The sequence below is a fragment of the Cuculus canorus genome, chromosome 1 (assembly GCF_017976375.1).
Source record: "Cuculus canorus isolate bCucCan1 chromosome 1, bCucCan1.pri, whole genome shotgun sequence".
Lineage (NCBI taxonomy): Eukaryota > Metazoa > Chordata > Aves > Cuculiformes > Cuculidae > Cuculus > Cuculus canorus.
Window position 1 is genome coordinate 154,085,159 of NC_071401.1, and position 20,341 is coordinate 154,105,499.

The 20,341-nt window shown below is 42.1% G+C and overlaps 1 protein-coding gene across 1 annotated transcript; it reads right to left on the reverse strand.

The window, feature by feature from the left end:
- Positions 1-603: 603 nt before the first annotated feature.
- Positions 604-20,340, reverse strand: DDX17 (DEAD-box helicase 17). The gene is made up of 13 exons (XM_054081217.1): positions 20,017-20,340; positions 15,697-15,847; positions 13,643-13,742; positions 13,373-13,506; positions 12,542-12,607; positions 12,105-12,246; positions 9,891-10,051; positions 9,629-9,801; positions 9,205-9,315; positions 8,440-8,501; positions 8,092-8,151; positions 3,645-3,884; positions 604-2,990 (listed from the first exon to the last, which is right to left on the reverse strand). The coding sequence occupies exons 1-13, from the start codon at positions 20,058-20,060 to the stop codon at positions 2,464-2,466; spliced, it is 1,971 nt and encodes a 656-aa protein (XP_053937192.1). The 5' UTR covers positions 20,061-20,340; the 3' UTR covers positions 604-2,463.
- Position 20,341: the final 1 nt, after the last annotated feature.

A 20,341-nucleotide genomic window follows, 5' to 3' on the forward strand; every position in this document is an offset into this window, starting at 1 on the left:
GTGTGAAACAAGATGCTGATCCCACACAAAGCTGCTAACCCTTCCATTGTTCAGAGAAGTCCAAACAACAGTAAATTTTTTCAGGAAGTGGGAGGGGAGGAGACGCCCAACTCATCCGACACTCCCACAAGCTTTTACAGATTGAGCAGAATGCAAACAGTACTAAAACGCTAACGTTTTATCAACAAGGGCCCTCCAGCCGGCATATGGAACAGAGCAGCGAGCACCAGGTGGGACAGGGGCAGCGCACGCCACAGGGCGTCAGCTTAACACTCTGAACTGAGCCGAGACCCTGGACTTCAGCTGACCTCAATGGCAACAAAGCACTGCAGGACTTGGCGTGAAAGTTTACATGTGCACAAGTCCCCCCCAAAAGAAGTGAAAGCTGTAGCAGGCAGCCATGGCGGTCCAGAGACCCTTCACAAAGCCAGTCAGCGAGATGTCCTACTCCTACATCCCCCAAACACATTTCTGCATCAAACTTGCAATTTTTTTCTTTTGAAGTAAAAAGAAAAAAAAAAAGAAAAGAAAAAGCAGCTCCACATTTGCTTGTGAGGGAGGCCAAACAAATCAGACAGTGCCTGGATAAATGAAATGTTTCTGGCTTTCACTCAGCACAAGCAAAGAAACTTCCTGCCCAAACACTGGGATTAGAAGATGGGATGAGGGAACCCAAGGTTTTGGAAGATCTCTCCCCTTTCCCTCTGTGTCAGCAACCTACCTGTGTTCTGCACAACAAAAATCAGCGTTCATCCCCCAAAATTTTACTCTGGGAAGAAATTAAATTAAAAAAAAGAAATACTTTCTGTGTAAGAAAGCTCTTTTCCTGGGCTATAAGAAGTTCCACTCTACTACAGAAGGAGTGAGCTGCCTAGTTCATCCATATGCAAGAATGCCAAAAAAAAAAAAACCCCAAACCCCTGCACTCTCATAATGCAAAGATTATGCCTCACAAACCCGGAGATGTACCCATTCTTTTGTCATATTATCAGATCAAGAGCAGCCAACTCCTGTTGTCATCTACTGTCTCTGAACCGTCTGGTGTATTAGAAATAACAAGTCAACAACATGCTTTACTAAAGGGGAAACCCCCTCACACCCACCTTAGCCTGTAAAATAAAAAAGTTTCATTTACGTATTTACTAAAATGTCACTCTTCTCTATCATTTTCTAAAATGCTACCTACCTGCGAGAGCTCAGCTCAAAGGGACCAATGGAGTAGGGAAATGCACTCAAAAGCCAGAAAAAAGCAATAGTCAGAGCAAGGAACAAAAGAAATAAAGCTTCAGAATAAAGATGCACTAACCAGCTCACCGCTTACCTCGTGAAAAGGAGATTCCAGGCAATCTCCTCCACCTCCCTTCCTCCCCTTCCCCTCCCCCCCCAGCCCAACCTATTCAAACATCTTAAATTTAAAGCGTGAAAAAAAACTCTGTCACATTTTGTTCAGTGTAGCAGCATTCAGAATATTCCCCGTGGCGAAAGGCAGTCTGTTTCTGAAGGGCAGACAAAGGAGATATGCTGTTCATCATCTCAGTTCTGTTTAGTTTCTGGGCTCTCAAATAAGACTTCTCTCAATAAACTGAATTTGAGAGCACAAACTAACTTAAGGATAGCCAGACTCCATGAGTTTGCGATCCTGCAATTTAGGAACTGTAGGGAAAGAACTAACTTGGCTAAATATCACAGCAGCAGTATCTACAGTGATTCTCTAGTTTTCAGGAACCAAATCCAAGACAGGTTTGATCTCTGATGCTGGCGTTTTATCCCAACTCCCTAGCAGCAGGCTGCTACGGGTACCAGAAGATGGGGCCACTGCTTCCATAGCTGTGGGAAACACCAACAATGTACCTGGGGCATTACTCTGAACAATGCCCAACTGACAAATGTGCAGAGTTTTCCTATAGAAAGTCACCTACGATAGATTACAAGCAGTAATAGTGAGCTATTTAAAAAAAAAATTAAGATTAGAAGTGAGCATTGCTCCCTTGCATTTATCATTTTAAATGAAGTGCTTTTTGGCTCCCCAAAGTTTCCCACCTCTCTTGATACTTCCTGAAATTAAGTTAACGTGTTACAGAATAGAAACTTCCTCCCCTCAAAAGCAAATTTTCACACAAACCTTAGACACCAAGATGATCAAGCTGGGACCTGTCTGCCTTACACCCATTTTTCAGAGAAAATAAAATTTCCAATTTCCTCCACATGCAAGACAAAAAATAATAGATTTTCCAGTCAACTATATATATCTCTTAAAAAAAAAACAAAAGAGAAAGAAAAAAAAAAGAGACAAGGTCAGTAATGTGAACTGGGGGCCTTTTCTGATGGGCTCAAGGGATGTGAAAGGTGAATGAATTCTAAGCCTAACCTGCATGAGAAAGACATCACAATGGGAAAGAAGAGAAAGAAAAGGTTCCTTTATATGCAAGAGGTCTACCACTGGTCACCAGCAGGCGAGTGGTCTCACTTGCGTGTGGGGGGAGGGGGTGGGGGAGGAGGGGGGTACTGGTAGGTGGCAGTCTGTCCCATATAGCCCATCACGTTAGTGCCAGGGGGCTGCGGAAACTGTTGTGACATGAGCGGCTGTGGCTGCTGGCCTGAGCGCCCCACCATCCCTGCATACTGCTGTTGGGTAGTGCTCTGTGAGGTTCTCCCAGCGGTGGCAGCTGTGGTGCTGGCACCATAGCCACTAGCACTGTACTCTGCAGTGCCATAGCCACTCGTGCCATAGGCAGCTGCTCCATAGCTCCCTTGAGCGTAACCATACTGGCTCTGTGCTGCCCCAAAAGCAGAATTTGGGCTCCCGTAGGCACTGCCATAGGTCTTGTTGGCTCCGTTGGCATAACTGTCACCAGCACGCTCACGGTCTCTGAAGGCACCTGAGTCTCTCCGGCCCTCTTTCACTCCCCGGAGCCTCCTGTCACACTCTTCCTGGTACATCAGGTTAGGGTTGTTTACCGAACTGCTCGTTCGGTAACGAGAACGACCTCCTGGCGATGAATATATTAGATTTAGTACCATGAACAAGTCTTAAACAATGAACTCTGGTACAATTATGCCACCCTTTAACCCCCTTCTGCATCCACCATTTTCCCCACAGGGAGGGAATTCTCCTATCACTTCCCTGCAGAACCGTGCATATGGCTCTTCACTGCACTCAAGGTGTAAATAAGAAGTTCAAAAAGGGTTCCTTAATGCATGTGCTCAGAGACAAAGAAACAGAAGAAAATCAGGACTAACGTGGAAACATAATGAAACTTACTATTCCTTCAGGGAATGACCCCTAAGAGGTAAAGTCAGTGTCTCCCTTCACTGGTTTCAATTTTGCATGTGCATGCACACAGATCCTGTTGCCTGTGCTTAAGCAATAACTGCCAGTAATTGATTCAAGCAAAATTAGCTCTGTGAGGACTTTATCAGGAGAAAAAAGAACTCTACAGCTAAGGTGAAATAGTGGATTTTCTCTTTTTTTTGGACAGAAATACTACATCTACATAACATGTTGAGATCTCGGGTCCAAACAGCCTTTTTTACTATCCTATTATTTTTATCTTAGACTCACTGCTTCCCCATCTTCTTTTAACTTTCCCTCCCTCAAAATAGGAACCTATTCCCTGTGTAGCCCTTTACCCACACGCCTTTACCTCCACCACCACCGCCTCCTCCTCTGTGGTCCACAAGCTGCATCAGTTTTGGATTGATGGCTTGATTGGCTTCTTCCAACACTTTGATAAGCTCCCTGGCTTGTTTCAGGTTTCCTGGTGTGAAGAAGGTGTAGGCAGTACCTTTGTTGGTACTACGTGCCGTACGGCCAATGCGGTGCACATAATCTTCGGAGCTGTTCGGATAGTCGTAGTTTATCACAAATTTAACATCTTCCACGTCTTGTGAAGTACCCAGGTGCGAAGCACAGTGAAGGGGTAGGGTTGAGGAAAGGGGAAAAGAAGAGAGGACGTGCCAACGAAAGGTGGGGAGCACGAATGCAGGTGACAGTAATAAGAAAAAAAACAACAAAGTTAGTAATCGCCCAGAATAAAGGCAAGACAGACTCATCCCAAAAGAGTAGAAGACTCAAACTGGAGATCATCAGGATTGGTATCCTAAAAACCAGCAGTAATTTTAAAGCAGTATTGCCCTGCACTCAAACTCATCCTCCCCGGAATGTATTTCTCCGTCTTCATGTGTCAAAGACACTGGTGTTTGTGAATGAGATAAATGAATGTCAAACTTTTTTTTTAAAAAAACAGAATCTGAAAAGTGAAAATGCCGCCATCAGACAGAGCAAACTGGGGTGGAGGAAGGGCAGAACTGCCACAGTGAAGCTTTTACTCTGTTGGGAGAAGTCTAGCAAATAATAACAGTAATGAGATCACTTACCTTCCACTTGCTAACACGAAATAAAAAGCAATCTTAAAAATGTTTACTTTTACAGTCCTAATAAAATACAGTGAACTAATTTCCCTAGCCTAAAGCTTAAGACACTTCAATTACATCAGTATTATTCAGCCAACTTATTAGAAATTATTCAGACCTAGAATATCTTAACTCGGCTTTGTCATTACCACCAGAACACATTGCACTAACATTTCACTGTGCTGTTCTGTCCAGTTCTGTCAAGCTTTTGCAATACGGACAATCCTGAGTTCCATTAATAATTCCCTACTTTCATTGTCACACGTAAGCAGGAAACAAAATAATCAAAACTGCTTTGCATAGAAAAAAACATTAAGATTTAGCAGAGCAAAACTGCACGCCTTATGGAAAGTCAGGCTCTGTAAACTTACAGGACAGAAGCAGAGTAAATGTTAGTGTAACAGTTCGGTGAAAGCACCTCAAGTACCAAAAGCACCTATTTGCTATAGTAATTGATTTTAAAAGCATGGTATAACAGTAAGTGCCCTATCAGCTCATAGAAAAAAAAAAATAAAAATCTGCATTTTAAGAAGAATATTCTGAAAATATCCAAGATAAAACACAGATTTTTGTGATTTCCTTTCCTATTTTTTTTTGTTTTAAAGAGAGAAACATTCTCTGTTTGTTACCAGACCGATGCACACTCCCTCCTCCTGTGGGAAACCGCTGCAGCCGATCCCGTCTCTTTGCCTTTTATTTTTGGCGGCCTCCTTTCGAAAACTCCGCCCTCTGACACGGGACCACTGGAGCGCGGGGAGCATGCATCAAGGGTCCATGGCAGCGAGAAGTCCCCACACACGCTCGCTCTGTGAACTGGCTTAGACGCTTCTCTGTAGCCCCATTTGGTTGTGAAGCGCCGGAGAACCTGGGCTCAGGTAAGTTTCAGGTCCTCCAACGCTTTTTAGCCCCTATTTGGGGATTCTTGGGGGCAATTGTCAAAAAAATGAAGATACAAAAATGACATCCAAAGGGTCAGACTGCATCTATTGCCCAGACTGCATCAATTTCAAACGGGTTGTAGGAAAAAAATAAAAACAAGATGGCTGTAGTGACGAGAGGGGGACTTTATGTCTGTTTCTTATTACAGCAAAGGGGGGGCTCCTCAGTCTTTGCTGACTCCAAAGTCCTGAATCACACCAAAAAAAGGGAGTGAGAAGGCAGGTTTCACAGGGGGCTGCGCAAGACTCCAGCTAGGGTCCTTGATGCAACAGGCTTTTTTAAAAAGGGGAAAGCGAAGTAAAGAGAGGAGTACGTATGACAGATTGCATCTTCACAGCCAGGCTGTAACCAGCCCGACAAAAGCTGCAGGCTACACGATCCTCAGTCAGTCCGGTTTTGCACACCCATCAGTAGCAAAGCAACAACTTGAATTACCACAGATCATACAAGGACGTGCTTTCCTGGCAGAAAGCACAGGGAATTGTAGCTACCAATGTAGACAGAACTGACTTGACTGGGGAGGAGCGGGGAGAATGGGTAGGAAGAAGAAAATGCAAGGGTGTTTTCCAGACTAGAAAGTGGTCCTGGTAGAGCACACAGCTCGCTGAAGGAAGACCAGAGCAAGTACAAGACTCTGCTTCTCCAGTCTAACATGCTCCAAAGCCTTTGCACACGCTCGCAATCTTCCTGTGCTTTTAGAAGATAATGTAGCAGGATCAAGAATTGAAATCGTAAACCATTCTTGACAGCTACCTGGGAAACATTCCCTTTGTCAGACCATCAGAATACCCTATGGCACAGACAGTCTCCAATCATTAATCAGGATAGAGATAAACCAGCAGACACACTAGTCTAGAGAACTGTTGAGACCATCAACGCAGATGTGCCCCCACCCCTGCACTGAGAATGATCTGCAGCTGATTTCAAAGCTTCTGTTAAAGAAAACAAAACAAAACAAATTCAGTGTTTTTAGTTTAATAGACTGAACAAAAAAAAAAAAAATAAAGCAAAAAAAAAAATCAGTGCAGAAAGAGGACCTCACTCCAGGGAATTACCACAAAGAAGTCATTATGGGACTCAGAACTTACCTGGAAGAAGCTTTTTTGAAACCAATGTTCCATTAGGAAGAGGGAAAGCCCTGGTGACCCAGCCAAAAGGCGCGCGCCCCTGTTTTATGTTATTTAGGTAGAAGCCTTCACTTTCCAGGATCTTGGAGGAAGTCGTCCAGAAGTTTGCCAGTTAAGTGACTTATTTTAAGAAGCAGCAAACTCAGGGCCCCAAAATAAGTAGAGATGTTGTTCAGTAACAAGAAACAGACTCTGGTACCTTTCCCCCTCAGCTCAGGTGAAGTGGAGGATGGGAAGCGTGGAGACTGTTTTCTCAAGTGTTATCCAATTGAGTAGTTTTGGGGGGAGTGGTTTTTCGAGGGGGGTGAGGCTGTTTTAAATGTCTAGGCAAGATGCACAAAGAAGCTACCAGCACATAGCAAGCCTGTTTAAAAAATGCTGCTAGAGAAAGCAGCTCTCTTTCATACAAACTGGTTTCAGGCCTCTGTCCCTTCTCCCAACAGGCCCAAGTTCTAACTGCACAGGTCCAGACATGACCCTAGAGGGCAGAGACTGAAGTCCATATAATCACCTCCCTGAGGAAGTGTTGGACGATTTTTGAGAGGGGGAGGGGAAGGAGAGGTGAAGGTTGTGTGAACAAAGGCTGTCAAGTCTAGTAATGGTCTGCCTGTATTAAAGCGATCATATGATGCACAGCACGGCCACCCTTTCAGCATATGAAAAAAAGAGGGCTCAGCTAGCTGAGATTTTTAACAGCTAAAGATTTTTCTGAGCTTATTTGCAATGATGTGCAATAATTTTGTCTAAAAGTTACTACAATGAGACACTGAGCCCCAAGTAGTTTCTCTGCTACCAGACTTGGGGAGGGGGCAACATTCAATGTCCATTTTTAAACTCAAGAGCACTTCAGAAGTCATCCTCCTCTTCTAGAGCGGACAGATGTCTAAGGACTGTGTTTAGCACACAACAGGTTTTAGAATACAAATATGCTTATTAAAAAAGGGGGCGCAACTGATGCATCCAGACAGATCATATTCATACCACCAGAATCAAGCTGTGCAATGTTGATTCAGTTACACATTTGGGTAACGTGATGTTAAAGGCCATATATAATCTCAGTGGTCCTGCCTAGAAGGAACACAGAGGAGGGAATGTTACACATCAAGACCAAAGATCTGAAGCAGTGCTTTCTCAGATGTGACTACATCTGTGGGGTAAACGTGTACACTGGGGTTGGTATGTTCAAATCTGTGGTGGGTCATACGGGGAGATTATTAACTATTTGCTGTTGAAATGCTCTCCCACGACTTCCTACTTGAACTTAATCTGACACGCTCTGAACTGAGAGCAATCCATCCCTATCATCCAGCCACAAAAGCTGGATTTGGGGAAGAAGTGAGTGTGGTGGAAGGGTTGGGTTGCATAATTGGACGTCTCTTCTCCCTCTTGACGATCGATTGGTCATGCCTAGGCCTTGCTGCAGACCAAAGCCTGTTCATTAGGAGCAGGAAGAGACTTTGAATATGAAAGAAAAAAAGAAGATTAATGTTAAAAAACGTATTTCACATGTGGGGGAAAATCACGCTTTGAAATTTTTTTTAAAAGAAAACATATTTCAATCCAAAGAAGAAAAATAGGCAGCAGTAGGCAAGAGTGGTCTATGTGTACAAACCTAGCCCACGAGATGCAACGTCGGTAGCAATGAGGATAGGAGCCTTTCCAGAACGAAACTCTGTAAAACAAAGCAAGCTATGAAGATTTTTCAAAAAGATAAAAGTTACCTGAACTTGATTTATACTAAATGCTCATTTTCCAGAATCTAGGTAAGAAGGGTTAATTTCAGAAACCCCAGGAAGGCAGGGAACAAAGGCGTCAACTGGGTTTAAGCAATTTTCCTTTGTGTTTTTGTTAAAAAAAAAAAAAAAAAAAGGCAAAAGCAAGTACTGAAATTAAAAGACCAGAGAAAAGCAAGTCTGGGTAAACTATGTACAGAGCCCTCTCCCCTCAGTGATGAACTTACCATTAAGCACCCAGTCTCTTTCTGGCTGACTCTTGTCTCCATGGATACACATGGCTGGCCAGCTGCCAAACAGAGATGTACATTAGTACAGTCAGAAAGCACAGGCATTAAAGGCAACAGGAAGCCTTACTGGCATTTCAGTAAAAAGAAAAAAAGTAAAAGACTTCAGAAATATTTTATCCTCCATCCTCTTATGGCCTCTTTTAACCTTGCATGCACACCGGTTCATTTCTTGCATGTTAAACCCACTATCTATATCAATAACTATCTATATCAGATCCCATCTGCTATATTGATACAGTCCCAATTAGCATATAAATATGAGGAAGTGGCCTCAAGTTGCACCAGATGTTTAGATTGGGTATTAGGAAATATTTCCTCATCAAAAGGGTTATTGGGCACTGGCATAGGCTGAGTTGAGTCCCCATCCCTGCAGGTATTTAGAAGATGGGTAGATGAGGTCCTCAGGGAAATGGTTTAGTAGTAGACAGGAACGGTTGGACTCAATGATCTCAAAGGTCTTTTCCAACCAAGCAATTCTATGATTCTGACATGCTAAAAGCTGCCTAGCTTACAAAAGCTCTTTCTTGCACTAATGCTTTGATGGACTAAAACCTTCAGGGAAACTAAGACTCAACTTGGCCAAAAAAAGGATGGACAAGTTGTTCCCAACAACAGCACCGTGAATATTTAAACCTTACTGCTTTTGATCACAATTTCTGTTTCCCATTAGAAACAAAGGGAGGGAGGGGGGAAGGTAATCACCCATCTCTGCGCATCCTTCGAGTGAGATCATCACATCGCCTCTTTGTCTCCACAAAGATGATAGTCTTGTTTTCCTTCTCTGCCATGATTTCCTCCATCAGCTGTATCAGTCTAGAACAGAGATGGGAGCCAAGATGTATACCCACACACACAGGAATATAGAAGCACTCTCAGCTTACACTGAGAACATACATCACACTCATCCACATAAGGCAGTGGTCATACAAAATTTAGGTCTGTTGTATAAGAGTATAGTTAGAAGATACACAAAGGATTAGTTAATCACAGGACTTATTTTGTACTCAAAGGTTAAATAATACGATCAGTAACTTCACTATTTGGAAATTATATTTGGCTTACAAAGCAATGTAGATTTTTAAGTACAACCCCCCAAAAAATTAAAACAGTAGGAAAATCAGCTTACTTGTGGTCTTTCTCGCTTTCCATGCATACATCCACTATCTGCAGGATATTGTGGTTGGCGCTCAGCTCCAAGTTTCCCACATTGATCTGAACATAGTCCTGCAGGAAGTCCTCAGCAAGCTGGCGCACTTCTTTTGGCCAGGTGGCACTCCACATCAGAGTCTGCCTGTCAGGCTGGGAAAAAGAGAAAACAGATTTATTTAAAGCTCTCGACTCTGAATGGGAGACCAAAGGAAGCTCTCCTTTTATAAAGGTTCACACACCCTTATCTGGTCAACAATTTTACGAATTTGGGGTTCAAATCCCATGTCCAACATCCTGTCTGCTTCATCAAGCACCAGGTACGTACACCGACGCAGGTTGGTCTTTCCTGCCTCAAGGAAGTCAATCAAGCGACCTGGTGTAGCAATGCAGATCTCCACACCTTCAAAACAGAATGAGGAAAAAGAGTAAGGCTCTTCATTTGAATGTCAATTGGTATTTTTAGTCAGAATGAATCACCTTCCAGAGCAAAATTGTTTAAAGGGGAAAAAAAAACCACCACCCTCATTCGTACCCAAGATTGAGTCATTTCAGTAGAAGACCTAGTTTCTTTTTTCCATTCTGAAATTACTGTTACAGTGCCATTAGAATAATAAACGCAGTACAGGAGCTAAAAGCTTGCTTTTAGATAACACCAGTGAAGACCTGTCCAAAAATCAGAAGTAAAATAAGTTTCTGCTCAAGCCTGACCCACCTTTATCCAGAATTAGGCAGCCCAGAGACCTCTCTAGAAAAATAAGAGTGAACTCCAGCTAAATTCCCCATGTTAATCAAGCATGAAGTGCTCCTCTTGCTATAAAGGTCAAATTACTTCCACCTTTTTTTTTTCCAATCTATCAAGGCAAAGCATGGGCTTTAATTCTGAGTAATTATGCACCAATACTGAAGGCCACCCTGCCTGTATTTGTTTCCAAAAAAACAGAATTCAAACATTCATAGACTAATATTAAGTATGGCAATTTACACATTCCTTAAAAAGAGGGACTAGTTTCAACCAATTCCCAAATCTTACAGGCGAGTCCTTCAGCATGCACAGAAGGTAATTTTTAGGGAAGCAGGTGGTTAAAAAAGCACAAAACCTCAACAACTTTATTGATATTGCCCTTACAGATGCAGGGTATTTTGTGGAAACCCAGATCCTTTTCTCTGTCAACCTGGACTCCTCAGAGCTGACAAAGCTGGGTGCACCTTCTAGTTTCTATAAAGCTCACGCAAGAATTAGTGTTCTAATTGAGTCACTGGTCTGCCAGTGAGACTGAATAAACCGCAATCTGTCATCAATGATATACTCCTCCAAAGTAAATTCACTAAATATCCCAGAGATCAAAATTGGGACAAAAAGAAGAAAATGTTTTCTAGACTCTACTGTATTCAACAATCTCTGCTGCAGAAAATAGTAAGCATTTACTCAAACACAGTAATACCGGAAAGGTCTGAAAACACTGGAACTGCATCCATCCTCCAATCAAAGGGTTTTCTTCATGAGAAAGAATGAGCAGAACATTTATTTTACTGCACTCCAGAAATGTGTGGGAAAAAACATCAACCTGATCCTCCCAAGGTCTCTTTGCGCAACCTTTGACTCCTCCACTGAACATGTCATTTTTGATTTGGAACACACTATCATTTTCTTGAACAGAGCTATCTTGCAGCCTCCTACCACACATGCCTTTACCCCACTGCTGCAGTTTTTAATAACAACTCTGCAAACTGCACTGGTAAGTAAAATTCTCTGATTTCTTGAGTAGAACTGCATACATAAGCTTACCTTGATAATACTTCTTACATCTTTTCACATAATACTATTTTTTTTTTTAATCTAGTGAAGATTAAAGCTACCAGAACATCCCTGCATTCAAAATTATATGTAACTAGCCCTTGAAATGGAGATTAGGTCACTTAAGCACTACTATGATACAGTGGCTGCTGTAGAACCACGGTTCCTCATCATTCCCAACACCAGCCCCTTGCTACATACTGAAAAGCAGTTACAGAATGTTACATGAACAGAAACAGAGTTTAGTGCTTAAGAACAAAAAAAAAAAAACCTTCAAACCCCACTGTCTAAAGAAGTTTCTATACATTCAGAAATTAAGTTTGATTATTTAAACAAGCCTGAGCAGAAAACTTGAAATCTGGCTTAAGAAAAATCATTCCCCAAAATAACCTGTTCTCTTTCTGGTAAGTTTCTTTTTCCCCTTCCTATGCCCCTATGATTTTCACAAGAAGTTCACAGAGAAAGCAGAAAGAAAATCTAATATCCAAATAAACTGCTACACAATAAAGAGAACCACCTCTGGAACTGTAATTGTAACTGGAGAAAGAGACATTCACACACATCCCCTCCAAAAACATTCTAAGAGACCATTTTCTTTTAACAGAGATTTTACAGTACCATCTCCTCCAGAAACTGCTGCCAGCCATTTCAAAATTACCTCTTTCTAGATCTCTGATCTGGGGACCTTTGGGTGCTCCTCCATATATGCAGGTACTCTTCAGTCTTGAACATTTGCCATAATCATCAGCCACCTGCTGCACTTGCTGGGCCAACTCTCTTGTCGGCGCTAGAACCAGACACTGAAAAAGGAACCGATTCAGGATAGCCAAGCACCGTACATATCGCTAACTTCAGGGCTCCATACAGATACTACAAGCAAAGTTGGGCCATCTGCTCTTTATTAGCTAAAACATTTAAATATCTTTAGACTGTGTCAGAAACCGCATAGAATTTCAAAACTGAATAGGATGCTCGCACTGTGATAGGAAACATTTCTTGACTTAATTTAATTGGTATATCACAATAGCAAGTACACATCTCATTAACAATACCATGCTGTACATGCAAAAAGGATGAGAAATGACAAGCACTTACAATTGGCCCATCCCCTCTCTCCAAATATGGCTGGTGGTTGATGTGAACAATCGCGGGCAACAAGTACTAAAACAGAAGAATTTTAAGTCAACGTACAGGACTTCAATATTCAATGCCAATGACCTCCTGCCACGACAACTGGACCATGGCAAGAGCCCATTTAGTCTAACATTCTTTCAAGAAGCCAAGACCTGATATGAGAGACAGCAAGAAACCTTGGCTATATAAAAATCAGGATTCTGAGAAAAAAAACAGATGCTAGCATTTATCCAACAGATCAGAAGATTTTCCGAGCTGCTGACCAACTGTATCTGCTTTGACATGACCACAGAATATAGCTGCTCGGCACTTCTGAAACAAAGGCCCACCTAAATTTGGAGCCTAAGTTATTAGAATTGAGCATTCTTGGCTCTAATCAATTATTTTCATAATAGATAAAATTCCTTCTTAACCACTGCAGATAAAATTAATGTACATCTTGAAGACTCAATCATTTTTTAACTTGCACAGCTAATAAAAAAATATGCTAAGAAGCACATACTATTTTTCAAACCACAACGTTAAACACAGACCAAAGAGAAGTGAATAAGCATCCAAACAGAAAGACACAAAATACATGCCTGTGAATAAGACAGGCTGGTTTAGTTTAAACTTCAGTCTCATCCATGATGCAATACAGTGAGCCCTAAAACCATGTAATCATCTCAATTGCATGTTTGCAGTACTCACTGCATGCTTGCAGTACTGACAAGCCCCAAAACTAACAAGTAGCCAACGGTAATTTCAGTAAAAGAACTAGGAAAAAAATAAATAAAAGAGAAGAATACATACTGCTAGTGTCTTCCCAGAGCCAGTCTGCGCAATGCCCACCATATCACGACCACTGAGGGCCAGTGGAAAGCCTTGGCACTGAATTGGAGTTGGTTCTGTGAAGTTCTGGTCCATCAAGGCATCCATCACATACTCTAAGCATTTAGGAAAAGAAAATAAATCTTAAAGGATAACTGAGGCTTCAGGAGACCATTTAGAAAAAGAATAGGCCTAAACTTGTTATCAGTTTTGAGTAATCCTCATTTTCTTAAAGAATAACAAAGAACTTACGTGGAAAGCCACACTGGTGGAAGGCAAACACAGGCTTGGGGCAGCCCTCCATCCCTCGGATTGTTATCTCTTTCTTTCTTCTCAATTCTTCAACTTCATACTATTTTTGTGGGGGGATAAAAGAAAACATAGACAAATGCTGAATCTCAGCTGGGCTTTACAGTATGCTTGTAAATATTAACTCATTTCACACCTCTGGAGAACAGCTTTAAGATCTAAAAAGGATTGCTTTCCCAAAGATTTTATCTTGAGATTCAGCTATTATAATAGCTTCTCCAATATTCAGAGGCATGAGCTCTCCATGCAGTCGAGAAGTACTAATGTCTCTCTCCTTCCAACATGCCCTTTTTAAGGAAGCGTATTAATATAGTATTTTCAAGAATTATACTCTTCTTCCAGAGGCCAGAAACAACCAACAGCTTGAAAAGTGATTAGAAACAGAGGATCAGGTAAGAGACATGTTTTACCTGACAGTGCTAAGAACTGAACAAAACAAACAGGCCCTAATATTACTACATAAAAGCAGAAGGGACAGTCCCCCTCCTTCAATTAACATTGCAGAGGTGGTTAAACACAGAGCTTTCACTGGACAACCTGCAACTCAGAACCGTTGCCTGGAATCTTTTTAGAACAGTACTTTTCTTCCAGCATGAAAGAGAAGTCCAAAAATGTCATTCTGATGCCGTAAGACCTCACAACTTTTAAAGTAACGGAACTTCTTAAAATAGTCCTGGAATGTCTATCACCATAATCATAATTCTAGGATTAGAAAAAGTGGTTTATGTTAATCTAGGTTGTCTTGCAAGGCCAACTGTACTTTGCAATGTACCTCCCCATTCCAAGACTTTATTCTAACTAAAAATCAACAAAGATATACATCAATACCAAACATGCACATTATCCAAAGCAATAAATTCATCGTTAGTGAGAATCCCTTGTGCTTGAATGAAAAGGTAAAAAAAGAAAGCATGAAAATTCTTTTAGCTGGACAAGGCGAAGACAGCTACAGCAGCTTACGCTGACTGTGATTCAGTAATTCAAGATGTTCCTTTCAATTCCTTTAAGCCATATAAATATCTCATTAATAGTTCAGACAAAGAAATGAAATCGAATAATAACACTTTGTTTCCTTAAGAATGAAATCTCATAATTTCTACATATAAAGACAATAAAGAGAGAAAAAAAAAGACTCTAGGTTCATGCTAGGCCAGAAGGGGAAAATGCTGTATCTACAGAGTAAACGCAAAGCACTGCATCCAGTTTTGAGCCTCCAATGTAAGAAGGGCATCATTTTAACACTGCACATCCCACGACGGAGGCAAAGCTAGAGGCTGGAACACCGGCTGCACAAGGAAAGACTAAAAGCACTGGATTTATTTAGTCTGGAAAAGAGAAGACTAACAGGGGAACCTGCCTGCTAGTTTCAACTGCCCGATGTGTTGCTATGGAGAAGAAGTTGCAAATAGTTATTGGAGGCTAAAAACATAACGAGAAACACTAAGCTCTGGGACAGCCACCAGAGAGGATATAAGGTCTCCCCATCTCTGGCGATATTCAAACTCAAAAGGACAAAGTGCTCAGCAACTTGCTCTATTTTTGTAGTCAGCCCTGCTCAGAGCAGGGGGTTAGACAAGGGATATCCCATGGCCTCTTTTAGCCTCAATTATTATCACAATAAAATATTCTTTCAAATGTTTCTCATATATTTCCAACACTCTTAGTTCATTATTTTAGGTTATCTCAGGGTCTCCCCAGTACTGCAACTCCCAAGCTCTCTTATCTACACCGATGAGCAGCTAGGCCAGACAAGCATTACAAGTGACCAAGTTTAAAACACCTCACATAAAAGCCGCTCAGAGCAGAAGCATCACCCCTGCTAGTGTCAAATATTGAGGGCAACTGGAACCAGTATCCTCCAGAGTGCACGCATACTAAACAAGCTTAATGAAAAGACGTTTCTAGTACATGCTGTTCCAGACTTCCCAGGACACGTTTTTCCACTTGTGACATTTTCTATTGTAGGTAAAATGGAACAGACAGGATTGAAAACTTACTGGAGTAAGCCTGGCCACTTCGGGATGCTCCACGTAAAAATTCTTCTCAAACTTGGGCAGCTCACTTAAATCCCATTTTTTCTTACGTAAACGTTCCCCCGGATTACCAAATTTCTTTGGAGGAAGAGGACCTCCACGACTTGCTCCAAACCTGGAAATGTAAATGTCAGTTATAAACAATAATATTTAATTGCACTGGAATTTGCAAGTTTCTCAAGCATTTTCCACTCCTCTCTTTTCCCAAAGTTCACATCTGAGCACAACATTCAAGCAAAAGTCACTCCTCCTCTCCCCCGACTGCTGTGATGGTGCACAACTTCTTGAAAGCACATAAACCTGCTCTAAGTCAGTTCTGAACCCCAAACCACCTTCAGGTTTCCTTCCAGTGAAGTCATTTGTAAATCACTGCCTTAAGGCTCCTGTCTCCAGGTTTCTACCTCAAGGTGGCCTCCCTCGGGGCAAAGTTGTGGGTACAGTTTCAGCTTTTACCTTTCCTGGAAACTGACAGGACACTTAAAACATGGATAGATGAAAGGGCTGAGAAAAATCTCTGATCACCAGTATCTCTCTCAAGGTTACTTCTATGCGAAAATAACCATTTCACTTTCTCTCTCCCTCTGTCTTTTCTCCTTTCTTATCAAGCAGTATGCCTCAAATCATGAACATAAGACAGTAAACAAGCCTAGCCAAGCCTGCAAGTCTTTCTGGAATTCTGGAAGCAAAGCGATTTTTAAAAAATATTTTAAACTACAGCCTAAAAGGGAAAAAAAAAAAAAAGAAAAAAAAAAGTACCTGGGAAAAATCATATTCTCTCTCAAACACTTCTGACAAAGACTAAAGAGAGTAAGATGCTAATCTGCTAAAAATTTCCTAACTAGCAGAATTACTTGAAGGTACTGCTCTTTCTCTCTCAAAGTTTTCTGCTTCCAGTTAATTTAATACCCTTAAGAAGGTTATAACCTAACTGCAATGACCAACTGATGCATTAGGCAAAACATGAGCTTCTGGCAATAATCTCTTAAGAGTAACTGAAACTGAGTGGCATAAAATTGTTTACTATAAATATTAAAAATTACATCTTTTAGAATTCCACAGAAGTTATAGCTCTTTCATTAGTATCATAAAAACACAGCAGAAGATACTGTCAGATCATGTTTCGTCTTAGTTCAGATTTTGGTTAATAAAGCCACAGCTTTTTGCAAAACATGAATTAATCAGAAACGCCTGTTTTAAAACAAGACTTTTATTTAGATGGCAAATCTTTCACTCAGGCAGTCCAGTAGTGAATAAAAAATTGTTAATGAAACAAACCAGAATCAACAAAAATCCCAAAGCAATTTTCTCACATTAGTAACCAGGAGGAGCGGAGTTACTGAAAAATTAAGGAAATCTAAAATAAATTTCTGAATTAAGTACAAGACATTACCCAATAGACATTACAAATTATAGCAACTGAGAGTCCAAAACAACACAACTCAACCCAACACATTAATAGAAAAAGGGAGTTACATTGTTGGAAAAGCTAAGTACAGTAGACATAATTTAACTTCGAACTTGCTAAGTAAGTTCTGAAGTGTTTGCTTTGTTGCAACTCTTTCATTAAACTCTCTTCCCTCTTCTATAAACATCCCTTACTTTAGCATCTATGTGTTTATTGCATCCCCTAGGCAGCCTGCATAGCCAGCAATTTTTGTCACACAAAGGCTGTAGAACACAACTTCAAAAACTAGTCGAACCATTACATTTTCTTTCACAACCAAGTTAAAATAAATAGCAAAGATTTTAATTTACAGGGACATTCACCTTGACTGAAGGTGCCTGCTACTGATCACACTAACTTGTGGTCAAAAAGACAACTAACTGTCTCCAGGTGGTTATAACAAAACCCAGTCTGAAGTCAGCTGAAGGTTCAAAGGGTCAATGGGCTTCCTTATGGAAGCAAATATATGGAAGAACTGACTGCAAGACTAGACACTGAAACAGCTGGGTGCTACGAATATTTGCTCCACAGCTATCCAGAGGGAATCACTGATGTATTTTACATAGAAGTTGCATAGTTTCAGTTCTCCATTCTTATACTCAACATGGCTGCACGGTGACCTGAAGGAAAGGAACCCTGCAGCAGCCCTCAAACACTGCCCCTGCTGAGGTTTATCCGCTGAGCTGGCAGTAACCGACACTTTACATTCAGATTACAAGTAAAACAAGATTCCGATTCGAGTTAAACTTATTTAAATTTAAGATTATTCCACTGATTTGCCAACAGCTCTCTTTTCAAGCGTGCCCCATACTGACCCAAAACATTCTTCTCCAGTACTACTGGTGCCATCATTTCTGGGACAGAACTGAATGGATTTGTTAAATTCTAGAGCAAACCAGTACAACTTCCCTTTATGATAAGTCACCTACATCTCATTCCTGGCAGGAGGAAAACAGAAAGCCTGTATTTGTTTAGCTTACAGAAAAATCTGTACTGAGAAGGCCTGAGTGGCCCCAAATTTTATTGAGGTTATTTATGATGAATGTTCAAGGTTGCAAATATTTTCACAGCTCAAACAGACACCTATTAGCAAAATGAATCCTGATGCATTAAAGCTTCCATGATAATATGACAAGAAAACTATTTTCTATGCAAATGCCCAAAAGCTTCACAATGAAGCGCGTAGGCATTCTTTTTACTTACACAAAACCCCTGATCCAAAAAAGAAAGATCCATCTCTAATCAAAGTCTTCAAAAATAATTAAATTACACAGTTTTAAGGCACACCTAGTATTGTGACAACACTTTGGACAGTGTTCTTTTAAGTAACTGTCTATAAATCTGCATACTCAAATTCAGACTAAACTCCAAAACCAGCTGGAGTCTGAACTATCTCAAGACTTGCCAAAGCATTTACTCCAATGTCCTTGTGCTAAACTGAGCTGGAAATCTAGAAGTGGAAAAACACCAGAACCCTTCTCTCTGTGAAGAAAAATAACAAAAAGTATCTTTTAATTTCAGACCTGAAATGTGAGTGTAAGATAAGGCAAGGATGCAACTATCTCTACCCACAGCCGACGAGAAACTACAACACATAAACAAAATAATCTTAAATTTCCCAGTGGGGAGGGAAAACAATAAGTAAAAAAAAAAAAGGAAGGGGGAAAAGGGACAAAAAAAAGACAGAAGACTCACTAACTGAGATCTAGTCTGCCATTTAACAGAAGCTACGTGTTTATTGTTAAACCTTGAGAATGGAGGCCTAACTATATGTGATCTAAAAGACAGAAAATGCCACTCCTCTAAATTAGTGCTAATTTTCTCCTTAAAAAGGCCCAGGATTAACGTCTTGTTACTTCCAACCCTTAGAAAATTCAAGTCTCAAACTAGTTATACACTATAATGCCATAGTATTTATTGCTACCATCGTCAGAAAAAACAAAACCAAAATCAAACATGTAAAAACCTTTTCCAAGCCAAGCTGCCTTTAAGCAACAGAACCAAGAGTATCAAGCACCAGGCCTCTGCAGTGCCACACAAACAACTCTTGCTTGGCTGCTACGTAAGCAAGTGCAGTCCAAGGCCATCTTTACTCAGATCACTCTCCCCAGCGTGCAAGCCCCCTGCACGGCAGCGGTTTCCAATCTCATTTCCTCTCACAATAAGCCTGGGAGGGCAACCGAGAAAGATCCTTCACCAACTGCCATCTTCCTAAGTAAGCCCAGAAGGAGCAATGACAACCAGAAGGGCAGACGTTCCAACCACCCTTGCCCGGGCCGCCAGGGCCTTCGCGGCTGGCGGGGAGGGGTGAGCGGAGAGGAGTAAAGAAGAAAAGAGCGAGCAAAAAATAAATTCAGGGTAGGGGAGAAAGGAAAAAGGAGGCCTTCAAATTGCAAGTGAGGTGCACACGGTTACAGTTAGCGAATGGAAAAGCTAAACAGTAATAGTAATAGTAATAATAAAAAGAACCCACACCACCACACAGAACGAGACTCGAAGTCTCGGAGGGGCGCAGGGGAGGCTGGAGAATGTCTGGGGAAAAAGCTCTCCCCAGTACAGTGGGCTGAATGTGTGGGTTCCTCCCTCTTCCTTGCTTTCCTCCCACCAGGCAGACACTCAGCGAAGAGTACCTCCTTGCCCCCCTGCAGCCTCCGCAACCAACCTGGCCTGACCCTTTCCTTTCCCGGCCTGTTCACGCCCTCTTCACCCCCTCAATCCGCCCATCCTCTCCCCATCTAACCCGTTCCCCATCCCCAAACCCGCTCCCCACTCTGACCCCTCAGCCCAGGCTGTGCCCTTCACCCCCACCTCCGTTCTGCCTCCATTTCCCCTCCCCTTACCCGCCGCGGTCCCGGTCGCGGCCCCGGTCCCCGAAGCCCCTCATGGCCCCCGGCGGGGCGGGCGAGAGGCAGCGGAACGCCGGCCGTGGGGACGGCGAGGGGCTGGGGGTGCGGGGAGAGGGTCCAGCCAGGGGCGGCTGCGCCTCGGTGCTGGGCTCGCTCTGCGCCACCTCGCTTCTTTGGTGGTCCACAAAAGGAGAAGGAGTAGGCAGTGGGTCAGAGACCCGCTGAGCGTCGGCGGAGGGGACGGCGGGGCTCTCGGTCGGATCCAGGGCCCGTGGAGTGCGGAGACACAACCGGCGTCTCCTTCTTCGGGGCTCCCGGC

Coding starts and splice junctions, on each gene's coding strand:
- DDX17 (XM_054081217.1), bottom strand. CDS start 20,060: ATGAGGGGCTTCGGGGACCGGGGCCGCGACCGGGACCGCGGCGG. Junction 15,848..20,016: donor CGCGACCGGGACCGCGGCGG/GTAAGGGGAGGG, acceptor TTACATTTCCAG/GTTTGGAGCAAGTCGTGGAG. Junction 2,991..3,644: donor AGGAGGCGGTGGTGGTGGAG/GTAAAGGCGTGT, acceptor ATTCATCGCCAG/GAGGTCGTTCTCGTTACCGA.